The sequence below is a fragment of the Sinocyclocheilus rhinocerous genome, unplaced genomic scaffold (assembly GCF_001515625.1).
Source record: "Sinocyclocheilus rhinocerous isolate Xijiao unplaced genomic scaffold, SAMN03320098_v1.1 scaffold185, whole genome shotgun sequence".
Taxonomy (NCBI): domain Eukaryota; kingdom Metazoa; phylum Chordata; class Actinopteri; order Cypriniformes; family Cyprinidae; genus Sinocyclocheilus; species Sinocyclocheilus rhinocerous.
In genome coordinates this window covers 816,844-839,424 of record NW_015662163.1, presented here as the reverse complement: position 1 = coordinate 839,424, position 22,581 = coordinate 816,844, and the positions used below count along the sequence as shown (strand labels likewise).

General features: G+C 36.8%; 1 protein-coding gene across 1 annotated transcript; it reads right to left on the bottom strand.

Moving 5' to 3' along the window:
• Nucleotides 1–1,958: 1,958 nt before the first annotated feature.
• Nucleotides 1,959–20,861, bottom strand: ehd3 (EH-domain containing 3). Its single transcript, XM_016537602.1, has 6 exons — nt 20,157–20,861; nt 16,336–16,512; nt 14,460–14,557; nt 6,657–7,069; nt 3,588–3,752; nt 1,959–3,144 (listed from the first exon to the last, which is right to left on the bottom strand). The coding sequence occupies exons 1-6, from the start codon at nt 20,381–20,383 to the stop codon at nt 2,617–2,619; spliced, it is 1,608 nt and encodes a 535-aa protein (XP_016393088.1). The 5' UTR covers nt 20,384–20,861; the 3' UTR covers nt 1,959–2,616.
• Nucleotides 20,862–22,581: the final 1,720 nt, after the last annotated feature.

Genomic DNA, 22,581 nt, shown 5'->3' with positions numbered 1-22,581 from the left:
CACTTCCCATTGATTAAAATTTTTTTGTCCATACAATGGAACCGAAAGAGTTTAGTTACCAACATTCTTCAAAATATATTTTTTTGTCATAAGATTTGCAGAAGAAAGTACGTAAGAATGTCAGTTTATTTCATGAGCATGTCATGATATTGTAGAATATGACAGTGTGTTTGTACATCTCTAGTGTCACAAATCTGATTGAGGCGGGTGTGTCTCAAGGCACTGAGGCAGCTTATAGGTTTAATTGATTGACTAAACAGGCTTAAAGGTTTAGTTAAAACCAGTGGAGATATTTCACATAAGCAAATGGACATTTAGATCAAAGCAGATCAGATTTAAAGGAACAGTACATCAAAAAGTAAAAATCCTGTCGTACTTTAGTTGTGTCCATCCAATGAGCATGATTTTTTTTTACGCTAAAGGGATAGTCCACCCAAAAAACGTCACCTCACTCTCATGTTGTTCCATTTCTTTTTTCTGCTGAACACAAAAATATATTCACAAAAGAATATATTTTGAATAACGTTGATAACCAAACCATTTCACTTCCCATTGATTAAATTTTTTTTGTCCATACAATGGAACCGAAAGAGTTTAGTTACCAACATTATTCAAAATATATTTTTTTGTCATAAGATTTGCAGAAGAAAGTACGACTTACAGGTCTGGAACAACATGAGGGTTAGGAATTATTTCATTTTTGGGCGAACTATCCCTTTAATGTCAATGACGCCAAACGTCAGTGTGTCTTGTACAGTAACTGATCATGAGAAGCCAAATTACAATGTGTACATATATGGCAATTTTCAGCAAATAATCACTTATATTTCAGCCTTTTCTTTACATAATGCTATCACATGGCTTCAGAAGACTTGGAATATAGTATAGAAGTTATATCGAACTACTTTTATGGTACTTTTTGTTATTTTTGATCTTGTATATAAAAGAGCAGCGTGACTATTTAGCTAAAGATCTCCTTTTTCATCAACCATGGAATTAAAACATGGTTTGAAATGACACGAGGGCGAGTAAATAGTGAGAGAATTGTCTTTTTTTTTTAAAGACCATTTAGTTCAGTGCATAAAATTCTACCAATTCACATTCAGATCCTAAAAATCTGCTTGAGAAAATGCGACAGCTCTAGATAACTGCTTGTCAAGGGGTGGATACAGAGGTAAAGAGTTCATTAAATCATTAAATGCAGATATAATAAAGTAATATAACTAAATACATATTTAGATCCAAAACCGCTGCTCTTTAAATGAGCATGTGAATGCAGAAATGCTCAGAAAGAGAACTTCACATCACTTGAATAAAGCTGTTTTGCAGCATCATTCTTTTTTCTTCTTTGGAAAATCAGATGGGAATTATATAAACACTACTATAACCCTAGTTAGTTTAGATATGTTAGGCATTAACATATACAGTAGACTACTGACAAGGATACTAGCTCTACGGGTCCATCAAGAACACTAAACATTGAGTCTTCTGACGTGACGGCTATACAGTTTTAACAGTCTCTTGGTCAGGCTAGAAAGGACTCGCATTCATTAAAGATGCAGCCTTAACAAGAAGAGAATAACAGTTACACCTACTTATAAAAGGAATTTAGCTTTTCTAGCTACATTTTAACAGTTGTGTACTTGGAATAACAACTGATACAAAGATTCAGATTAAGATTCATGTTTTTCTGCATTAATTGATATCTCACCCCTCCTGAGACACAGATCAATCTGATATATACTACCATTCAAAAATGTAGGGTCAGTGAGATTATTAATATTTTTTAGAATGATTTCTGAAAGACTATGTGACACGGAAGACGGCAGGTAACAGAAGTATTCAGATTTTCCATCACAGGAATAAATCACATTTCAAAATAGATTAAAATAGAAAACAGTTTTTTTTTAAATTGTAATATTATTTCACAATATTACTGTTTTCACTGTACTTTTGCAAGCAAAAGAGATTTTCAAAAACAACTTATTGATTCTAAACTTTTGAACAGTAGTGTAAATTGAGCGTGAAAGTGAAATATATTGAAAAGCATTTTAGCGTGTCCTAACCAGGCGCAATGCGACAAATAATCGCCTGAACACAAAACAGCTACGAAACGTGACACAATGTCATTGTTGACCAATCAGAAGATAACGATGTTTAATGTAATTACCTGAAGTAGATTTTTAGACCAATGAGATTTCACTGTGGGAAAGGCTAGCAAGCAAATTGTCACAGAAACTGAAATCTTGTGATCGACAAAATGTGCTGTTTTACATTTAATATCATTCATCGCAACATGACTGGTTAGGACTCAGCATTACAGTCATGATAGCTGAACAGATGAAATTGAAATTGTGGCATAAAAATATGATTGTAAAATCTGAAAGCACACATAAAACAGACTGCAGACAGCACAATTTGTTCATAAAAAATAAAACAAAACAAAAAAATACATACACAAGTCAAAAGAGTTCCAAATCCATTCTTGCTAGTGAAGCATAAACCACACATTTCAAAAACAGTTTTCTTTTTTTCTACAGTATAGTAAAAGTTGTCCGGCCATCGGTAATTCAAACTATATGCTTTCCCAAAATCCATCCCAATTCCAAACCAATCTTACTCTGGAACCTTTCTTTTAGAGGGCGGCACAAGATGAGCGGGCAGTTCGCTTGGAAGCTCGTGACCTTCTAGTTTGACCTTGATCAGGTGATTGGCCAAGGCAAACTCCTCATCATCGAGCATCCCATCTTTATCAATGTCAGCCAGCTTCCAGATCTTACCCAGCACAGTGTTTGGCAGCTTGGACTTCACCATCTCCTTCTTGGCATTGGCTCCAGTCACTTTTCCATTGACGGGTGAGAGAGTGTAGAAGATTTCATCATACATAGGTTTGTCACGTGCCACCACCCATTCGACTTCATCAATGCCCTCGCCGGCTCCCTCGCCATATCCGTGTCCGAACGGCCCATTCATGGTGCCCTCGAAGGCGCCACCCTTCACCACCTGGTTGGGGCACTGCGTCTCCTCCTGACGCACCAGAACCATAAGCTGGGCGATGTCATGGCCCAGCATGTCGTCCACGGTGTCCAACAGCTTCATTTTCAGAGGCTGGAACTTGTTCAGATCGTGTGCTTGAAGCTGCTCCTATTCAGCGCGAAAGAAAGCAAGAAAATCACTTATAGGATGTAACAAAAGATCCTGTCAACATCTGTTGATATTTCCAGGGTAAACCAGCTCCGCTCCCTTTAGATACTCTATTGCAGACAGGCTGTGTCAGGCTGTTGATGCTTGGCAAAGTGAAAAAGTTGATGCTTTGGCTTCTTTTGGAAATAGTTTCATAGGCAGAGAAGAAACATATAAACTAAATAGCCAAATTTAGTCTGAAACGCAAATTGCTCTAAAAAAAAAAAAAAAGGCACATAAGTTTGGAGGTCCACCCAAAGCTGACATGTATATAGCTGTTTGTTGACTTTAAAAAATGTGGGACAAATTATGCTGATTTTGAATGCGCACTGAAAGACCCTTTAGAAGCCCCAGTGAAGCATTCTTGAATCAGCCTCTATGTTTGTTGGTTAAATTGACCTTACCTGCATTTTCTTAAGATTAGGGAAGTCTCCCGGGGAAATCTGATGTTCCCTCTCAATGCGGCTGTAGATCTCGGCCAAGCTGTTAACAAGCTCCTTCTTTTTGTTGTCCTTCCCAAAGACCGAGGGCATTTCTTTTTTCAAGGAGCTAATGATGTATGCATGGACCTGTGAGAGCACAAAAGCAAAGCTCCTTGTAAGTTTATAGAACAGACATCAGTATATCACAATTACAAAGAGCATGCCTGGGTTGTTTTTAACACTAAAAAAAATAAAAATAAAATAAAAACGACTGAAACCTTTTGCTCAAAACAAAAACCTATAATAAAATTCCTTATTTCATAAATAAATAAATTTTATTGTGGCATTTTCATTATAATTAACATTGTTGCAAAATTTTTACAAAATACTTTTTCTCTGGAATACATTATTTTGATTTGTTAATTGTAATTTTTGCACAGTTTGCATGTGAATGTGATTCTAAAACGGGCTTAATTTTTCTTTTTGGGATGTAATATGACACAAACATGTTTTTGCATTAGACTCTATACTGATTTTATAGCCAACAAACAAATTGAGACATTGAATATAAAAAGATGCAGCTTTTTACAAATGCATTCAACCCAAACAATTAATTATGAAGCTGGATAGTAGCAAGAATACACAAGCTAATAAATAAGTCGTCGTCTGCGGCAGCAAGAGGCCTGGCCCCTGCGTGGAAGGAAGGTGACTGTATAAATGATGACAGGAGGGGAAGCACATCTGTATGATCAGGGTGAGGGACAGGGAGAGAACTTGAATGTTCTTTTTTAATGCATCCAGCTGGATCTAGAGATTTAAATTGAGTTTGACAAGAGAACAGTACTGACAGTCCCCAACATTTCCTCTTCCAGAGAGGGTCTCTATGGCCCAGCCCATGTGTTTTGACCAACGTTTATACTGATGGGGATAATAAAGGATTTCAGTCGTAAATGAACCGACATTAGAGTGTTTCAGTTTCCTTTTAAATGACAGCTTTATGTCTGACTACCTAAGTTACTGTTCTTTTATACATCTAAGAGGTGGACTGCTGTTTAAAAACATGTGGAATCTAGTCATAGGACAGCAGCAGACATAAGACATGAAAGTATTAGGGCTCAATTTAATACATAAACACTTTAGTATTTCCGAATGTAATGTGCTAAAGGATTATTGCATAAAAGACAAGAATGTGTTTTGCGAATACAAGGCCTTAAATCGTTCTTTTGTGTTCCTTTGAAGAGAAAAAGTCACAGGTTTGGAACATGAGAACAAAATTTTTGAGTCAACTTCCTTTAGACGTGATTTTATAAGTAATTAAAGCAAGGAAGACTGCAAGATCACACAAGGGCATTTATAACCATGTCTTTATGGGGAATGACATTATGAGTCATGATCCCTCAGTATCTTTCAGCACATTTAACAATCCCCACTAATCACCTGACCTCTGAGTCAAAGTCAAGGACTTTCTTTGCATTTTCTGGTCTAGTTTTTCAGATGTACTGTAGCTGATTACCTGCACAACCAGTATCATCTTTGAATTGCATGTTACATATATGTATTCTTTTATATATATACATACATACATACATACATACATATATATATATATATATATATATATCATATATATAAGCCTTTGTTTCCCTCCTAAGTTGCACTTTTTGTTCCAAAGAAACGTCAAAGTCAAGGACTTTCTTTGCATTTTCTGGTCTAGTTTTTCAGATGTACTGTAGCTGATTACCTGCACAACCAGTATCATCTTTGAATTGCATGTTACATATATGTATTCTTTTATATATATATATACATACATACATACATACATATATATATATATATATATATATCATATATATAAGCCTTTGTTTCCCTCCTAAGTTGTACTTTTTGTTCCAAAGAAACCAGGCTATGCTTAGCTAGCCTTAAATAAATCTGTTAAAAAGAGATCTTGTGGTTGTGGTGCTGTGGCAGGGCCCAGACAAATGCTCTTTAAATGCTTAATATGTTACGTTCTGGTAAAACAGACCCCTAGACACTCGTAGGATGTAACAATATACAGAAACAGAGACAGACAGATAAATGACTACTTCATGTTCTTATGGTCATTACTAAAACAGCCCTTAAATATAAATGAATCAAGCTTGGATTCAAAAATTACTGTAGAAGCAAATATAATGTGCTTAATGCGGAGGAGAGAAAAAAAAGCAATGACTCCGAGTCAATTTTAATGTAGCTGAACATCAGAGCCATGTACAGAGCCACATCAGCAGACTATACAGTTTGGTAAATGGCCTCATTACTTGGGCAAATCTGCAAGATCAGACAGACAAAAGGGCCTGTAAACACACAAAGTGCATGTCACTGCTATTACTTTTACACTAGAGCTATATGCTGGACCACATCAAAAACATGTTGGAACGACAACAACATTCACAGCATGTCAACTCAATAAATGCAGAAACAAAGACCTTTTATTCTGAATCACACACACTAAATATTTTCCCTTGAACACCAACATATAAATCCTTAAGTGCTTGTTTTGCTTTGAACAAAATTTGCTAGCCAAATTTTCAGCAGTTTGTTGGCCGTTTCTTGCTTTTGGTTTCAGTAGTGGTTTTGGTTCAGAACTTTCCAAGACTTTAGAACTTAAAGGATTAGTTCACCCAAAAATGAACATTCTGTCATTATTGTCTGACATTCCAAATGCTGTTATTTTTTCCCTGTGGAACAAATTCTTTTCCATATACAAGAGGAATATGTAGTTTTTATTTTCATAGCCATGGTAACTATGAACTCTTGTTTGAAAAAGAGCTGCATAAAGAGATTCTTCAAATCTATTATTTTGTGTTCTGAGGATTTCCAAAATTTAAAAAAACACTCATGGTCCAATATTATAATGCTTATTAAAATTATTTGTTTATGTCAGACTCTCATACTTCCAGATCCAGAATCTTAACTTATACTGTATATAACCTTAGTAATAGTCTAGGTGGGTCATTTGTTTGTTAGGCTACATGTCAAATCTCATAGGTTAATGTAATAGAAGTTTACCTTAGCAAGACGAGCTCTCTTGATCAGATCGTTGAGCTTGCGAAGGGCGGCGTTACGTGGCAGCGACTGGATATCCTTGAACAGGTCTTGCTCTTCTGCCTCAAACAGCTTGCGATTGTCTGGAATCAGCAACGGATGCGACCAAAAAGAGCCGATGTAGACACGAATCACCTCAGGTGTGTTGACGATCTTCCCCAGCGACCACATGAGGGCACCGTAGACGCGCATTAACTGTTGCGTCTCGATCTGGTCGGCCTTGTTGAGCACCACGCGGATCTTGTCCTCATGGTTCTTGAGGGCCTTGATGACTTCTGAGAACTCGTCCGAGATGTCCAGCTTGTGGGCGTCGAACAGCAGGATGATGCGGTCCACGCGTTCGGCGAACCACTCCAACACCGCAGCGAAGTCATAGCCTGAAGGAGAGATTGGAAAAGAGATTGATATCCTGTCCAATATTTACGGTTCACAAAGCTTTCGCACCGGATGGATGCTCGCACGAGAGCGAAGAGGCAGCCAGCCAATCAGAACGGGCAAAATGACCTTGTTAGACCTGGCGCTCAACAGTACTGAAGCTGCTGACTCTCTTCCAAGTATCGTTAAAATGCTCAGGCCTGTTGCGGTTTTTATGATCTAATGTCTGCCAGTTAATGGCTTCTGCAGCTCAACTTCACTCCCTCTCCAGGGATGCAGAGTCAAACAGCAAGTCCACCATTCAAGAGGAAAGCAAGATGATGATTCATTTTAAACCCAGGCTGCATTACATAGAATATAATGGAAATATTTTAACTAAATAATGCATTTAGATGCAAATGGTTAAAGTATTGAAATTTGTATGCATGCAATGTCTGCATGATTCAGAATGGCTGTTTTTGAGTCTGGCTCTTATTTTAAGGAGCCGCAGACTCTTGTGAAGGAGCGTAAAACTAGCTTTTGCATTATCTGGGTGACTGCACATTCAACTTCCTAGCTGCTGAGATTTGGAAAGGGGTAGACGCTGACTCAGCCAAGAAAGCCAGAATCCTCCAAATGAAACCTAATGCTGTGGGCTAATTAGTTTTGTAATGTATGATATGAGATCTCCACATCCATTTGCATTGCTGCTATGCAACCAAGGAAGGAAAAAGGTTATGACAATGCAATACTGCTAAAATGATTCAAAAGCCACGCCACTGTGTCCGAACCAGCCTCAACAGGAGATTGTTATTTTGCAGAATTTTTGCTTTTAGTGGGGACAGACAAATCTCATAGCAACCGGTTAGGACACTGTGTGCTCATGACAAGAAAATCATAACCTTGCTAGAGAAAAAAAAGTTCACACTGACAGAAGAAAAACCTTGAAAAAGATAAATTATCAGTACTTAAAAAAAAGTAAAAAAAATACATCTATTTTTGTCCCCTCAGTCCACCTAGGCTACATGCCTACATTTGCTCTGCTCAGTGTTGTTAGCGTTTCCTAAAACTAAAATTATAAAACAAGTTTGGACACACCTGTTGGAAAAAATGTAATATGTTGTAATTTTCCACCCTGGAACATTAAGTTGAAAGACATCTGAAATGAGGAAAGGTGATGATGATTCTGACCAGGCTCTGCTGTTGAGTCAAGCTGTAATTTTTTTTCTCTGACGTATATCTTCTGTAACAACTTCCAGCTTATCATCAGTTACGCCATCAGTGTGTAAGCATTTTTGCGATGACCTTGACTGAAAAGGAGTATATTTCCAAAGCTGGCAGTTCTGTTGGGAGGAATTAATGTGTTAATATTTCAAATCAGTGACATGGAATATGGCAGATATAGCCATTTCTTCCACAGGAAGATCCCATGCCTACAGGAATGGGGTGGACCATCCCTTCCGATTTGGCAGTTTCACATGGGGATGCTATATTGTCACCTGCAACAGTGTGGTTTGTCTTTTCAACAACTTATAGATCTCTATCCAGAATTGTTGTAACTTTAGACTGGGACTAGTCAACTGAAAGGTCTAAGAAAGACAACATCTACAGTAACAGACACATGAGACAGTGTCATTGAGAGCAGGACAATAACAGCGGTGAAACTGGGCTTGGTATTACAGCTGTGATTATATTGTTGCAGAGGGACAGATCTGAGGGTTAATATCAAGAGGCCCTGTGATTTCACAGCACGTCTGGAGTCGAGCGGTGCTGGAACTTCATTGGCGTAATAAGCTGCAGGTGTTAACAGTAGTTTGTCAGTATCTACAATACCTCCATATGGACATTTACGCAGGCAGCTATAACCAAAGCCATCTTCTGTAGCAACTGTTCATGGAGAGAGAAAGATACAAAGATGTCAAATTACAGTACCACAGGAAAAAAAGGATAGACTTTTAATTAGAAATGTTTCAGTTTCAGTGAAAGTTTAGGTAGTTCATGGCACTAGAAAGAAAAGTCTGGTATGAGCTGATGAAAAAACAAAACGAAAGATATGAATAAAAGAACATGAAAAAAGGAAATGGTTTTGGTTGACGCTGTGCTGCGTTTGCACTCTGCAACATCCTGAACTGATGAAGATGCTAAAAAGGATGTTATTTAAAGAACGTGCAAGATCAAAACCATAATCATAAACTGACAACTGGTAACTATCAGACTACACTGGTTGTGCTGTTTCTGATTCACAAAATAGTGACAATTATTAGACTAGTTGTGCTGGATGATTCACTGAAAATAACCAGCTCATTAGAGTCATTTGTTTGATAATCAGACTACACTGGTTGTGCTGGATGTTATCAATTCACTGAAAATAACCAGCTCATGAGAATTATTTGTTTATGAATCGTACTACACAGGTTGTGTTAGATGTTATTGATTCACTGAAAAGAACCAGCTCATGAGAATCATTTGTTTATGAATCAGACAACACTTGGCATGTTGTGCTTTGCACACAGTAAATGAATACTAATTTTCAGATCTTAAAATGTCTGTTTAGTGTTTACACCAATTGTGATGTGACTAAATGACACCAAGTTTAATGCCGAATAATGCAAAAGTCAACAGGCTTTGAAAATGCTTGTCAAAAGTTATACAGTTACATTTAAGTTAATTCCAATATAATATAGCTACAAGGTGTTTCTACATATTGTTGCAAACTGAGCCTAACCTTTTTCCAATTAAACACAAACAGTAGCAGGAGTGTGGTTTTGAGCTCTATGTGGCTCAGACAGGGTTCCCACTCTTTCATGAACACCAGATTCAAGGACTTTTTCAAGCACCATTTATTTTATATCAAGCACCTATCAAATTCACACCCCAGCATATGTAGTGTCATGAAAGTGGACCACTCGTTTGCGTTTTCATGTGGACGGAGATTTTTTTTAAAACGGAAGAAGGGAAAACTCCGTTTATAAAAATACACATGTACATTTGAACATGGCCTTATTTGAACTAAAAAATAAACAAGTAAATTTTTTTTTCAAATTTAATTCAAGCACTTTCAAGGACCTATGTTTGTTTTCAACTACTTTCCAGGCCTTGAATCCATATGTCTGAAATTCAAGTACTTTCAAGTACTTTCAAGAAGCGTGGGAACCCTGCTCAGAGCCGAGGCATTATTTAATAGCATGCTACTACAACAAAACAGTAATGCATTTAAATGAACCTTAACCACAAACAGAGCGATTTAAGTGATCACTGCTTATCTACAAACCTACACCAGAGCCACGATCATCTGTTACACAGTCAGCCGAACATATAATACAACAGAACCACTCCAGTGATTGGATTTGGCAGACAGTATTTCCTGGAGGAAATGAGGTCTATTTCACAGCACCTGCCTGTGGTGGAGGTAGAGGAGAACTGGGAATGATAAAGCAGCTCTTGGGAGCAGCACTGGCACGTGGTCAATGGAGCTTTACAGTTGCACGCTCAGAAACATGCAGCACTGGTATAATGGGTCCTGCAGTATTACAGCAATGAAAAATTAAATGATCAAGCTAATGGCCATTCTCTACTAATGGCTCTCTTTGCAGAGGTGTAACTGGGATCATATGGGCCCATATTATAGAGAGACCGAGAGAGAGAGAAAGAAAGATGCTGTGTTGATGTTTGTCAGACAAAGCAGTAGCATTTGCTTTCTGTGAGATGCTGTTCTTGTAATGGATGCATGAAAAAGTGCTGATGGGTATCAGAACTGTATAGATGTTATTTAATGGAGTGATCTGGGTGGGGAACTGTCTCTCAGTGTTGGTGATGATCTATACACTACAGCTTCAGATCCATCAGGATATGCAGTGATACTGTAGGTATCCAAGCCAAATTATGATTCTATATAAAATTCACTATTCAGTCTGATACTGCAACTTAATTTAGTCCGGAACCATCCTCTCCGTCTGTCTGACAGGAAGAATCTATCTGACGAACACGTGAAGTCCTTACACTACTGTTGAAAGGATTGGGTTCAGTAACATTTAAAATATGATTTTTTTTAAATGTTCACGTTTTCCTTAAAAATATTATGTATGTGTATGTAAATGTTTTTGTACATGTACAATGGTTGACTAAATACTAAATGAAAAAGGAAAATGAAAATGCTCATTTTGTACATTTGCTATGTTAATACATTATTCTATTACAAATTATTTTGCTAGTCTAACAATATTTAGTATGTCAAACCGAAAATGTTCAATATTATATCCCTAATTAGTGTTAAATCTTATTATAATATTATTTTATATAAGAATATAAGAATATATTTTAAACATTTAAAAAAATCTAAAACTTTATTTTCAGGTTTTAAATTTCATTTTGAATCCCAGAATTTAAATCTGGTCTCGGACTCTTGTATGTCTTTTGTAATGCACTTCATAAAAACTAAAAGATGATATGAACAAACTGGCCAACTACAGAATTGTGCACAAGCAAGCCAATCAGACAGGACAGTTTCAGCCAGTTCTTGGTGTTTCTGTGTGCAATATGTATCAAACAGTGATCATGAATGGTCTGTGGGTGTGCCGTCTGAGAGAAAGACAACAACAGCATCTAATTACAGACACACACAGTAAGTATAAACATAAACACATGCACCTGGCTGAAAACACCTGACCAAATGATCCTTAGAAACAGAATTCACAGAGCAATGCAGGAACAAGAGAAATCTTATCTTAATGATTTGATTCAGTTCATATGCACCAGCATACAGGAAAAAGCTGAAACTGGATAAAAGATGCCTGTTGCTATGAATATGAACGAGAAGGTTCCTCTCTATAATCTCATGTGACTGCTGGAGAAATTCCACAGACCTGCTTGACATAATCATAATCAAACCATCACACCGACATGTAAATGAGACTTTTGGAGAGGAAAATGGGAGGAGAAACAAAGACAGCAGGGATGGGAATTTAACCAACCTGGTTCTGACTTTGATTTTTTCAGCATAAAATGAAAATGCAATGAAAACTAGAACGAGATTTAGCAATAGAAACTTTCACACTCAATTCACAACTCAGCTAAAACAATTTCTTTTGTAAATTCAGGAACTCTCGTCAGCTGGTACAGAACCAAATCTCATGAATATCATTCCGTTCAAGTATATTTTTTTTTAAATAAAATGAACCAGTTCTTGATTCCAAACCCTAAAAGAGAGACAGACGGTGAGACAAAGTAAAAAAAATAACTGTTGCAGCAGCACATACTTAGATCCAGTGTTCAAACAAGAAGAAAGATCACTAAACGCTACAAGATTACTGCTATGAGAAGCAGAATGCAGTTTAGTGTGAAGATACAATAGTTGTCACGAAACTGCTTGCTCTTCTTACATGCACTCATGTGTGAGAACACCCCAAATGACTTAATCCACAATTCAATAGCAACTTTAAAAGCTCACAAACATCATGTTCACTGCGATCAATAGCTCTTTAAAGCCAGAGCTAAGCAGCCATAGACTAGAACACACACCAATGTCACTTGGTCACTGGATGCTGTAGTGTTCTAGGGTTTGAAAAGATTACCACTGCATGATGCATACCATTTCACATAATATAACAATATTGTGTGCATTTATTTTGTGCTCCAGTGTGCATCTATTTGACGCACTTCCACTTCATTTTCAACAGAGGCTCCTGTATCACATGACGACTAATTTCACTGCCAAATTTAAGCACTTACCTTTAAACCTACATTTACTGCTTTCAGCTCAAACGAGAGCTACTAAATATTCGCCCTCTGAAATGATCTTGGAGAGCCCGGCTCTTGGCTCTGGCCTCAGAAACATGAGTGTCTATAATCCTCGGGCCATATCAGTTCAGTCTGTGAGGCTGAGTGCAGTGGGAGGAGAGTGACCGGCTGATGCCAGGAAGCCCAGCAGTAATACTATGGGCCGCTCAGCTGCAATGGACTTCTCTGAATGAGCAATGAAGTAACCATATGCTAAACAAGCTTACTGTTACGAGGGCATTGGTTCAGTAATTCAACTAGAAGTGACATTGTATAGTAACACATCCACATCCACCATCCTTTGATACAATACAGTTGAAAAATGTATTACTATAGATAAAATGTAGCGCAAACTCAAACTCTTATATTTTATGTACCATTTTCACATTATAAGGCCTGCATGAGGTCTTGTATCTGTCCTTACAGTTTACAAGCCAAAACAACATCCTTCATCTTGATAAAGCCTCGTCTCTCATCATATTCAACACAGAATTTTAACACAACACAGATTGAAACTGCAACTTAAAAAAATTATAATCGCTTTCCCCCCCCAATATAGCGATCAAGTGAACTCTGAGTTTCCTAAAGAAAATCTTTTTCAGTTGATGCCACAGGGAACAAGAACTAGTATTCAAATTTGAAATCTGAGATCACATAATCTTGTTATGCAGTTGTACTTTGAAAACATTCTAGGACTGGCATAACCAAACACAACAATACCAGACCATTAAACCAAGTTATACTAAAGTGTGAAATGAATAACTTTAAACCTCCAACCTTTAATGTTTGATTACTTCCCGCAAAATATTACAAATTAAATGCAAAACCAAAACAGGAAGAAAAAAAAAGTATATTAAAATAAAGGTTTGGAAAGTCTTAAAGGGGTCATATGATGCGATTTCAAGTTTTCCTTTCACTGGGTCAGCTGGCCAATCAGAGCAGACTGCGCTTGTCAAAGGAGGGGGCTTTGTAGAAAACGAAGCGTTTGAGAGAGGCGGGGCATAGAGGACCTACAATAATGTACAGTATTTTAAAAATAATGTGTTTTTTGAACATTAAAGCATGTCAACATATTCTGTTACATCAAATACACCAAATAATGATCTTTAAAAAAGCATCATATGACCCCTTTAATTAAGGTTTCTACAAAAATATTAAACAACTGTTTTTAACATTAAGAAAAACAGTAAATGTTTATTGAGCAGCAAATCAGCATATCAGAATGACATCAGAATGAAGGATCATGTGATACTGAAGACTGGAGTAATGATGCTGAAAATTCAGCTTTGCCATCACAGAAATAAATTACATTTTAAAATGTATTCAAAAACAGTTATTTTAAATTGTAATAATCTATCACTATATTACTGTTTTTCTGACCAAAACAGCCTTGACAACAATAAGAGACAAAATCTTACCGGCTCTAAATTTTTGAAAGGTAGTTCTTATATCAATAGCTCCCGATTCAGATGATATTTTTCTTCTGTGCATGTGCATGTTGATGCATTTTGGCAATAAGAGACAAAATCTTACCGGCTCTAAATTTTTGAAAGGTAGTTTTTATATCAATAGCTCCCGATTCAGATGATATTTTTCTTCTGTGCATGTGCATGTTGATGCATTTTGGCAGTCAGTTACCTCTGCTGATCCTTTGTTTCTCTCCGCTCAGGATTCCTGGAGTGTCAATCACACTGATGCTCTCCAGAACAGGGTTGGGCAGCTGGGCACACACAAACCTGAGGGCCAACCCAAACAAACCAGAGTCACACTCAAGGACACTGCAGACGTCTTACAAGCACATGAGCACACTAACCACCAGCTTCCACAGTTTTAGGCTTCACTCTTGATTTGAAATTGTTCTCTTTGCTCTTTGTTTGAAGTAAAAAATATACATGTACCATATATATATATATATATATATATATATACACACAGAGTAAAACAAGCTCTGATTTCACACTGAAAAAAGTCCTAAATATCCAAAACTGTGAAGTTGTAGTAACTTGGCATGAAGACATGGAGAAGAATGCCATAAATCATTCATTTGTTTCCATCTACGGCTGTAGTTTGACCAAGTTGGACATAGTAAAACACAAAAACCAAAAACTGACGTCACATTTTTACAGCCTGAGAAAAAAAAGTCTGCTCTGAAATTCTTTAATAGCAAGCCAAAAACTAGTATGCATGGCTTTTGTGGCTTAGTGTGTGAACTAGGCCCAGAAAAAGTATGTCATGTTTTGGAGTGAATCGCTAAGGACCTCAGGCTAGGGAAACCTATCCTAACATTTTCCAAACATTATTTATTCTCATTTTGACAGTCCCTACTATAACAGTGTTTGTTGGACACAAACAACTTTAGTCTAAGAACACAGCATGTACATTTACTGAACATCTGGCACCAGACAACACGCTAGTACAATATATGTAGCGGTTTAGGTCAAATATGAAAGTTAAGCAGAAGAGTTTGAATTACTATTGTAAACTACCCACAACCAAACATTAATCTACTTACAAAATAACCATATTTGTAGCCATTTTGCTTGCACTGTAAAACAATTTGATGTGTAATTCCATGTACTAGTTTACACCATGCGCACTGAGCTGCTGCTATTTGTGAATTCATAAATGATATACATCTCTAAAAATAAACCTGAAAACCAGAGCAGTTGTCTCAGGCATTTCAAATGACATAAACCCACAGCCAAACAGGGTGCATGACAAGTAATATCTCATGAGCATGTTTACTATTTCCGTGCACCAAAATGTGGGAAAAAAAGTGCATTTCTTAGCATAACTCAGATGTTCAAGGGATAGTTCACCCAAAAATTAAAATTCACTATTTGGTCCCCATTTACATTCATATGGACATTCTCTTTTCTGAAATTCTGAAGAAAGTTAGGTTTGGAACAGTAAATCATGACAGTACTTCCATTTCTGGGTGAACTTTTCCTTTAAAGTGCATGTTGCTGCTCTTTCTGACAGAATTACATGAAAAGTATTCAAAAATATGCAGGCTTTGAGATTGCAAAAGGCGAAGAGACAATTTTCTCAAGAGTTTCTGTTGATTTGCACAACAAGCAGCGCAGCCTGCCAAACCATCAGACTACGAAGTACAGCAAAGACCACCTGCAAAAATAATCACATGCACACGATTGCATCACTTGGAGGTTTTATAAAGGACTGTCACTCTACCATACACACTTTTATAGTTGTATAATTTTCAGCCCATTTAATAATATGCTGGTGAGCTTGATGGTATCATGTCCTCTTATCTGTCTGTTGCTCAATCACGTGACGGGAGGTCAGTGGATCAGACAGCATGAGGAAACTCAATCAAGAGAAGGAATGTTGCCTAGAACCAGCCCCCCTCTGTGACATCATCATAAGACAGGAAGACCATGTTACATATGCAAAGCTCTACCCAGACTAAAGCTCTAATGTTTTGCTCCAACGTTTAGCTGAAATATGTAAATTTCAATAAACAGGAGAATTAAAATAATTGTTTTAATCCCACCTGTTAAGGAAGGCATTCCCAAAGGCGTTGAGTTTCCGAAAGGGTTTTTTGGGATCCACTACCAGCGCGTTTCCTGGTATTAGTCCCTCCATGGTGCCATGCATCACTGCTATGAAGGAGTCAGTTGTGGGTTCTGGACCGATCCGCATACCAGGGAAGTCCTGCTCCAGAAGATATCTATTAAAAGAAAAAAAAGATGCATTCAGATGCCTGTAAACACTTCTGATAGCCATTATCATGTGTAAAATATGATAATTATGTTGTTGATTTGAGAAAGTTTGGATATTTAAAATAGTTTCAGTTGAAAAAATACTGTGAATTCAATATATATGTAGCATTTTTACACATAGAGTCCAAGAACACATGTAATAAAAGCTTCTAATCTGCACTTTTTCTAATTGTAATTTTCAACATAATTTTGTTTTAAAATTTTGAATTTAAAAAATGAGTTATTATAAAAATGCAGAATCTTAAATATGTCTTAACCATTTTATGTCATAATTTTTTGATTTGTCAAAATTCTAAATCATTTATTTAACTTTTATAAAAAGTTTTTTTTACTGTATTCCCATGTTTACATGAAAAAACAATTCCAATGTGTTCGCAGATTTTTGGAACATGTATATCCACTCTTTGGTGTCCATCCCTGTCATGGATGCCTCATATATTGTGTTCTTTCTTTTTCTTTTTTAAAAATAAATTAACACTTTATTTTTATTTTTATAATTGATCAAAAGTGACAGTGAAGCAACAAAAAATTACATTTCAACTAAATATTGCTTTGAATTTTCTGTTTGTCAAATAAATATAATAAAATATTAAGCAATTTTTAAACATTGATAATAAAAATAGATGTTTCTTGAGCACAAATCAATAAGTACATTAGAATAGTTTCTGAATTCAAGACTATGTTCACATGATTCAGATGAGTTCTGCTGCTGTTGAAAGGAACACTGTTAAGAGCACACTCTAACGGAGAATGTGAGTTTACTAAGATAATGTTTACTCTTCTCAGCACAGAGCCATTCAAAAACGGACCCTGCTGTGGACATGTGACGGCACTGAGACTGTTTGGAATACAGTGCAGGTCAAAATGACAGTCTGAGTAACTACAGGACACTTGGCTTCAACTGAGAACTTATTAGCTGCAGTTTATGCCAGTAACACAAGTGTAACACAAAGTGTAAACAGGACACTGGTGTCATTTATGATAGGATGTTTTGCCAAGACCAATATATCTAACACAGAGGAAGTTATCTATTGCTTTTCTGTTAAGCCTTTCTTACGATCATTCCAGTGAAATCATAAAACAACATTAAAACAAATCTGTCCTCAGCTCACAATATTTACTACCATTCAAACATTTGGGGTCAAAGACATTAATACTTTTATTCAGCAAGAATGCATCAAATTCACCAAGAGTGACCTTAAACACACTTATAAAGTACAAAAAGCTTTTTACTCATAAAAGAATGCTAAAATAAATGTATCACGGTTTCCGAAAAAATGTTGAGCAACTGTTTTTAGCATACATAATAAAATCACAAAATCAGCATATCAGAATGATTTCTGAAGGCTCATGTGACACTGAAGACTGGAGTAATGGCTGCTTACAAAACAGTTACAAAACCCCGGGACTGACAGTGGATGTAAGGATGAAATATTATATGACAAGGTCAGCTAGAATGACTGCTCCCACATCTCACTCTATTATGAGTGCAATTCATTTTACATTGACAAAATTACTGGACATGAGTGTCTTCAGCTCTTTTTAAAACAAAGTGCAAAATGGCCATGAGCCAAGCTTTTGTATTATGCGTCCATGTTGAAAAGATTCAATGTTAAGCATGAAACTTCCCCTGACATTTTAATGAAGTGTTTCATGGGCTTTCTCACATTCATGAAGCATACACAGAAAGTTGAGCTTATTTACTTTCATAGTTATGTGTTCAGTCAGCAGAATGGCCGCTGTGTCCACTGAGGCTCTCACGACCCTAATGAATAATGCACAGGAGGAAAGAGAGCCAGAGTGAAAATGAGGAGGCACATTTGTTATTGCCAGTGCAGGACAATACCTCACTCTCACATTTAACACTCACCTCGAGCAAAAACTCAGCTCAGTCACTCACTCAAAAAAACAAAAAAACAATGTGATTAAATTAACTACAGCCAAATGACATGGCATTTAATGACGGTAAAGAATTAAAAAATACATACACTACTGTTTAGAAGTTTGGGGACAGTGATTTTTTATGCTGCATTATTTGATAAAAAATACAGTAAAAATGGCAATACTGTGAAAGATTATTACAATTTGAAATAACTGTTTTGTATGTTAATATTTTAAATTATAATTTATTCCTGTGATGACAAAACTGAATTTTCATAAGTCCTTACTCCATATTTATAAGATATATATCTTTTTTGTAATGCAAAGATATTTACCGTCACTTTTATTACACAATGGATTCTTGCTGAATAAAAGTATTAATTTCATTTTAAAACTTTCATTGACTGTCATTGACTCCTTGCTTAATGAAACTGCTAAAAATATCTACAAGCTGACAGTGAACTCAGAATCACATAGACCTACAAAAAAATTTTCAAATAAAAATTTTACTATAACTTTGAGCAATTTATTAAACTTTTCATTCAGAATAATCTGTTGTTGTAATGACCACAAGAGTCCTTCCAAAAACGATATCTGATATGTCTCCATCCACATTTCTATCTCTTAACTTTTCTACATTCTGGAACCTATTAGTGACAAGTTACTATGGCAGTGCTGGAGTCATTGGAAGGGTCTCTCGTTGCCTGGTGATCTTTAGTAGTTTGTTGCCTTTCATTTTGGACCAAAGTAGACCCGTAAGCCTTAAATCACCCAGCAGACAACCATCACACCACAGCAGCGACATTGTGTCATACAGATACATCTTAGAGCTGGAGCCAGGCCTGGTCTGTTTACAAGGTAACCGTCTCCGTCTAAGCTAAAATTATAGTACTGTTAAGAACTTTGTTTAGCATGTAACATCAAGATCTGTATTCAGTGAACACAGAAATTAGGCTCTCATGTAAACAGATTAATGATATCTGTAGCACAGAAGTTATTCAATATTTTGGCTTAAACTTCTCATGTCAATTTCTTTTTTAATCTGTTTACATGCTTCTCAATAATTAATCTTGCGTTGATAAAACGTTTGTAAAGTTACACATGTGTTCTCTCAATATAAATAAGTCCTCCTGGTAAACTGACAAGGAGCCATTAACAATCCTATAGGATTGTGAGGAATCTCATATGATTATGAACTTGCAAAACTGGTTCTGGATGTTACAAATGTGATTGCTACAGTTATTAAAATATATACAAAATATTGAAGAGGTTGTGTTTGAGATTTTAATAAATCATAAATGGGGCAATATTGTCAGATTTTACTTGAAGCGCTGCGTTCTTGAGAGCTTCTCACAGTTTTGAAAAAAAAAATGTTTCACCAAAACTAGATGTGTGATAAAATAATGTATCCTGTTAAGTATTATAATATTATTATAATATATTATCATGAATGACACTATAACATTACATCAACTACTACATAAAACATCATTTAACGTACATTAAAATAATCAGAAGTGACAAATATTATAAAGTATATTATATATTCACTACATACAAGTCATGCAATGCATTATATAATGCTTGTGCATGTATGACTTATTCATAAAAAATATTATGAAGTGCTAGATTCTAAAGTTTCCTGACTGGTGTCTTTATAGGGCTCAGGACACCAGCAACTGTTTCACAGGAGCCAAAACTAACATCTTACCTTATGAAGCTGGTTTTGCCAGTGGAATACTGTCCCACCAGGAGAACCATGGGCTTATTGTCAAAATCTGCATCCTCCAAAGCGGGTGAGTGAAACTCGTGGAATTTGTAGTGTTCCTCCAGTGGAAGCAGTTTGGTTTTGTAAAGCTTCTTGAGTCCTTCACTGACAGTCTGGAAGACCTCTGGATCTTTCTTTCTCCTGTCATCGGTACCCAACCAGCTGAACATGATGCAACTCGAGTATAGGCAACCTTAGACGATATATCTGTTGTTTTCGGATAATTATTTCACAATATGCACAAATGCGCCTTAGTCCTACTGCAGTGTATTCAAATGAATGGATTTGTAATGACGTCGATGTATTTTAAGAGTCCATTGAAACTGTTCCCTTGTCTCTATAGGCCACTCACGACACAAAATGCGCGAAAGATTAGACCATAATTACAAAATATGATGCATTATATAATATTCTGTTTAAATGTTACGGTCGAAAACATGGCCAAACAGGCAGCCTTTCATTCAGGCTTTGTTGGAATAAAAGCGCGCGTCGCTAGAGGCTACAATGTATCACTCAGCAAATGCAAGAGATACAATTGCTATTATGAAAGAGAAGAGAAAACGAGCGCCAGATCCTCCAATAGAGCAGATTCACTCACGGTGACAGACGTCCACGGGCTTCCCACTGCAGCAGATTTAAACGCCAGTGCGCTGGAGAAACCCGACACTGGAGGAAATGCCCCACTGGTAAAGCCCCACCCAGAACACAAGAGCTCCAGTCAGGGATGCAGCGCCATTGTAGCGGATGGTGATGGTTGGTACTGCTGCTGCTGCTGCTTTCCTCCAGAGACTTCCATTTACACCAGCGAAGTGATTGGTGAATAAAAACATACTTTAAGAATGCTATTTTAAATGATATAATATAATATAATATAATATAATATAGGTAGGTAGCTTTATTGTCATTCAACTGTACATGTGGGATGCACATATGAACGAGATTTAGTTTCACTGGCTCATAAAGAAAACTACACTAAAACTAAAACATGTACTACTGTACAAAATCAGTATTAAAAATATAATAATATAAAATCTAATGAAAAATGCTCCAACATGCATTAAGAATATAAAACTAAAAATAATTAACAGCAGCATATAAATAATTAATAAATACACATGATTATTAGCAGCATCTGTAACAAATTATTGCACTTAAGTGGCCACGTATAAGTACAATTATTTAAATAAATAAATCATAAATAGATACAATTATTGCAGTATCCCCATCTCGTTCCATTGAACGAGATCCATTGACAGTAAGATTGATCAATAAAAAGTTCTTTTGAGTTCAAACGTCTGATAGCTTGTGGATAAAAGCTATTGCAGAACCTTACTGTTCTGCCCCGAATGCTGCGAAACCTTTTCCCAGAGGGCAGCAGCATAAACAGTCCATAGTGAGGATGGGTGGAGTCTTTTAAAATATTGTGGGCACGGGCCAGACAGCGTTTGTGTTCAAGGTCCTGGATGGAAGGCAGCGAAGAGCCGATTATCTTTTCCGCTGTCCTCACCACTCTCCGCTTTACAGTCCCCAGACCAGACCGAGATGCAGCTGGTCAATATGCTCTCTATAATACCTTTGCAGACAGTGCAGAGGATGGGAGAGGAAAGGTGTGCTTTTCTCATCCGACGCAGAAAATAAAGATGCTGATGTGCTCTCTTCACTAGAGAGGCAGTGTTAAGAGACCATGTCAAGCTGTCTGTGATCTGCACCCTCAGGAACTTGATGCTATTGACAACTTCCACTGCGGTGTCATTGATAAGTAGTTGTGTGTGCCTGTGCTGCTCTTTTCTGAAGTCAACAATGATCTCCTTTGTTTTATCTACATTCAGGAGCAAGTTGTTTGTATTGCAACAGTCCACAAGCAATCTCACCTCCTCCCTGCCTGTTTGTTGTCATCCTGAATGAGGCCCACCACTGTCGTATCGTCTGCATACTTCACAACCTGGTTTGTACTGAACCTGGCACGGCAGTCATGTGTCATCATCATAGTGAACAATAATGGACTCAGGACGCAGCCCTGAGGGGAACCAGTGCTCAGAGAAATGACACTGGAGGTGTAATTTCCAACCCTCAAAAACTGAGGTCTGTTTGTAAGAAAATCCAGTATCCAGTTACACAAGGGGGTACCAAGGCCCAAAGGTCCATGTTTGCTTACTTAATGCTGGGGGATAATCGTGTTAAACGCAGAACTATAATCCACAAACAGCATTCGCACATGAGTGTTCTTCTCTTCCAGATGCGCCAGACTCAGATGGAGTACAGAGGATATGGCGTCCTCTGTGGAGTGATTGGGTCGGTAAGCAATTATAATAATATAATATAATATAATATAATATAATATAATATAATATAATATAATATAATATAA

What these genes read in the sequence shown, in the direction of transcription:
- ehd3 (XM_016537602.1), bottom strand. Translation starts at nt 20,383, where the DNA reads ATGTTCAGCTGGTTGGGTACCGATGACAGGAGAAAGAAAGATCCAGAG. An exon ending in AGAGAGCTCGTCTTGCTAAG is followed by an intron (nt 3,753 to 6,656) that starts GTAAACTTCTAT and finishes GTGCTCTCACAG; the next exon opens with GTCCATGCATACATCATTAG. An exon ending in CTAATCTTAAGAAAATGCAG is followed by an intron (nt 3,145 to 3,587) that starts GTAAGGTCAATT and finishes CGCGCTGAATAG; the next exon opens with GAGCAGCTTCAAGCACACGA.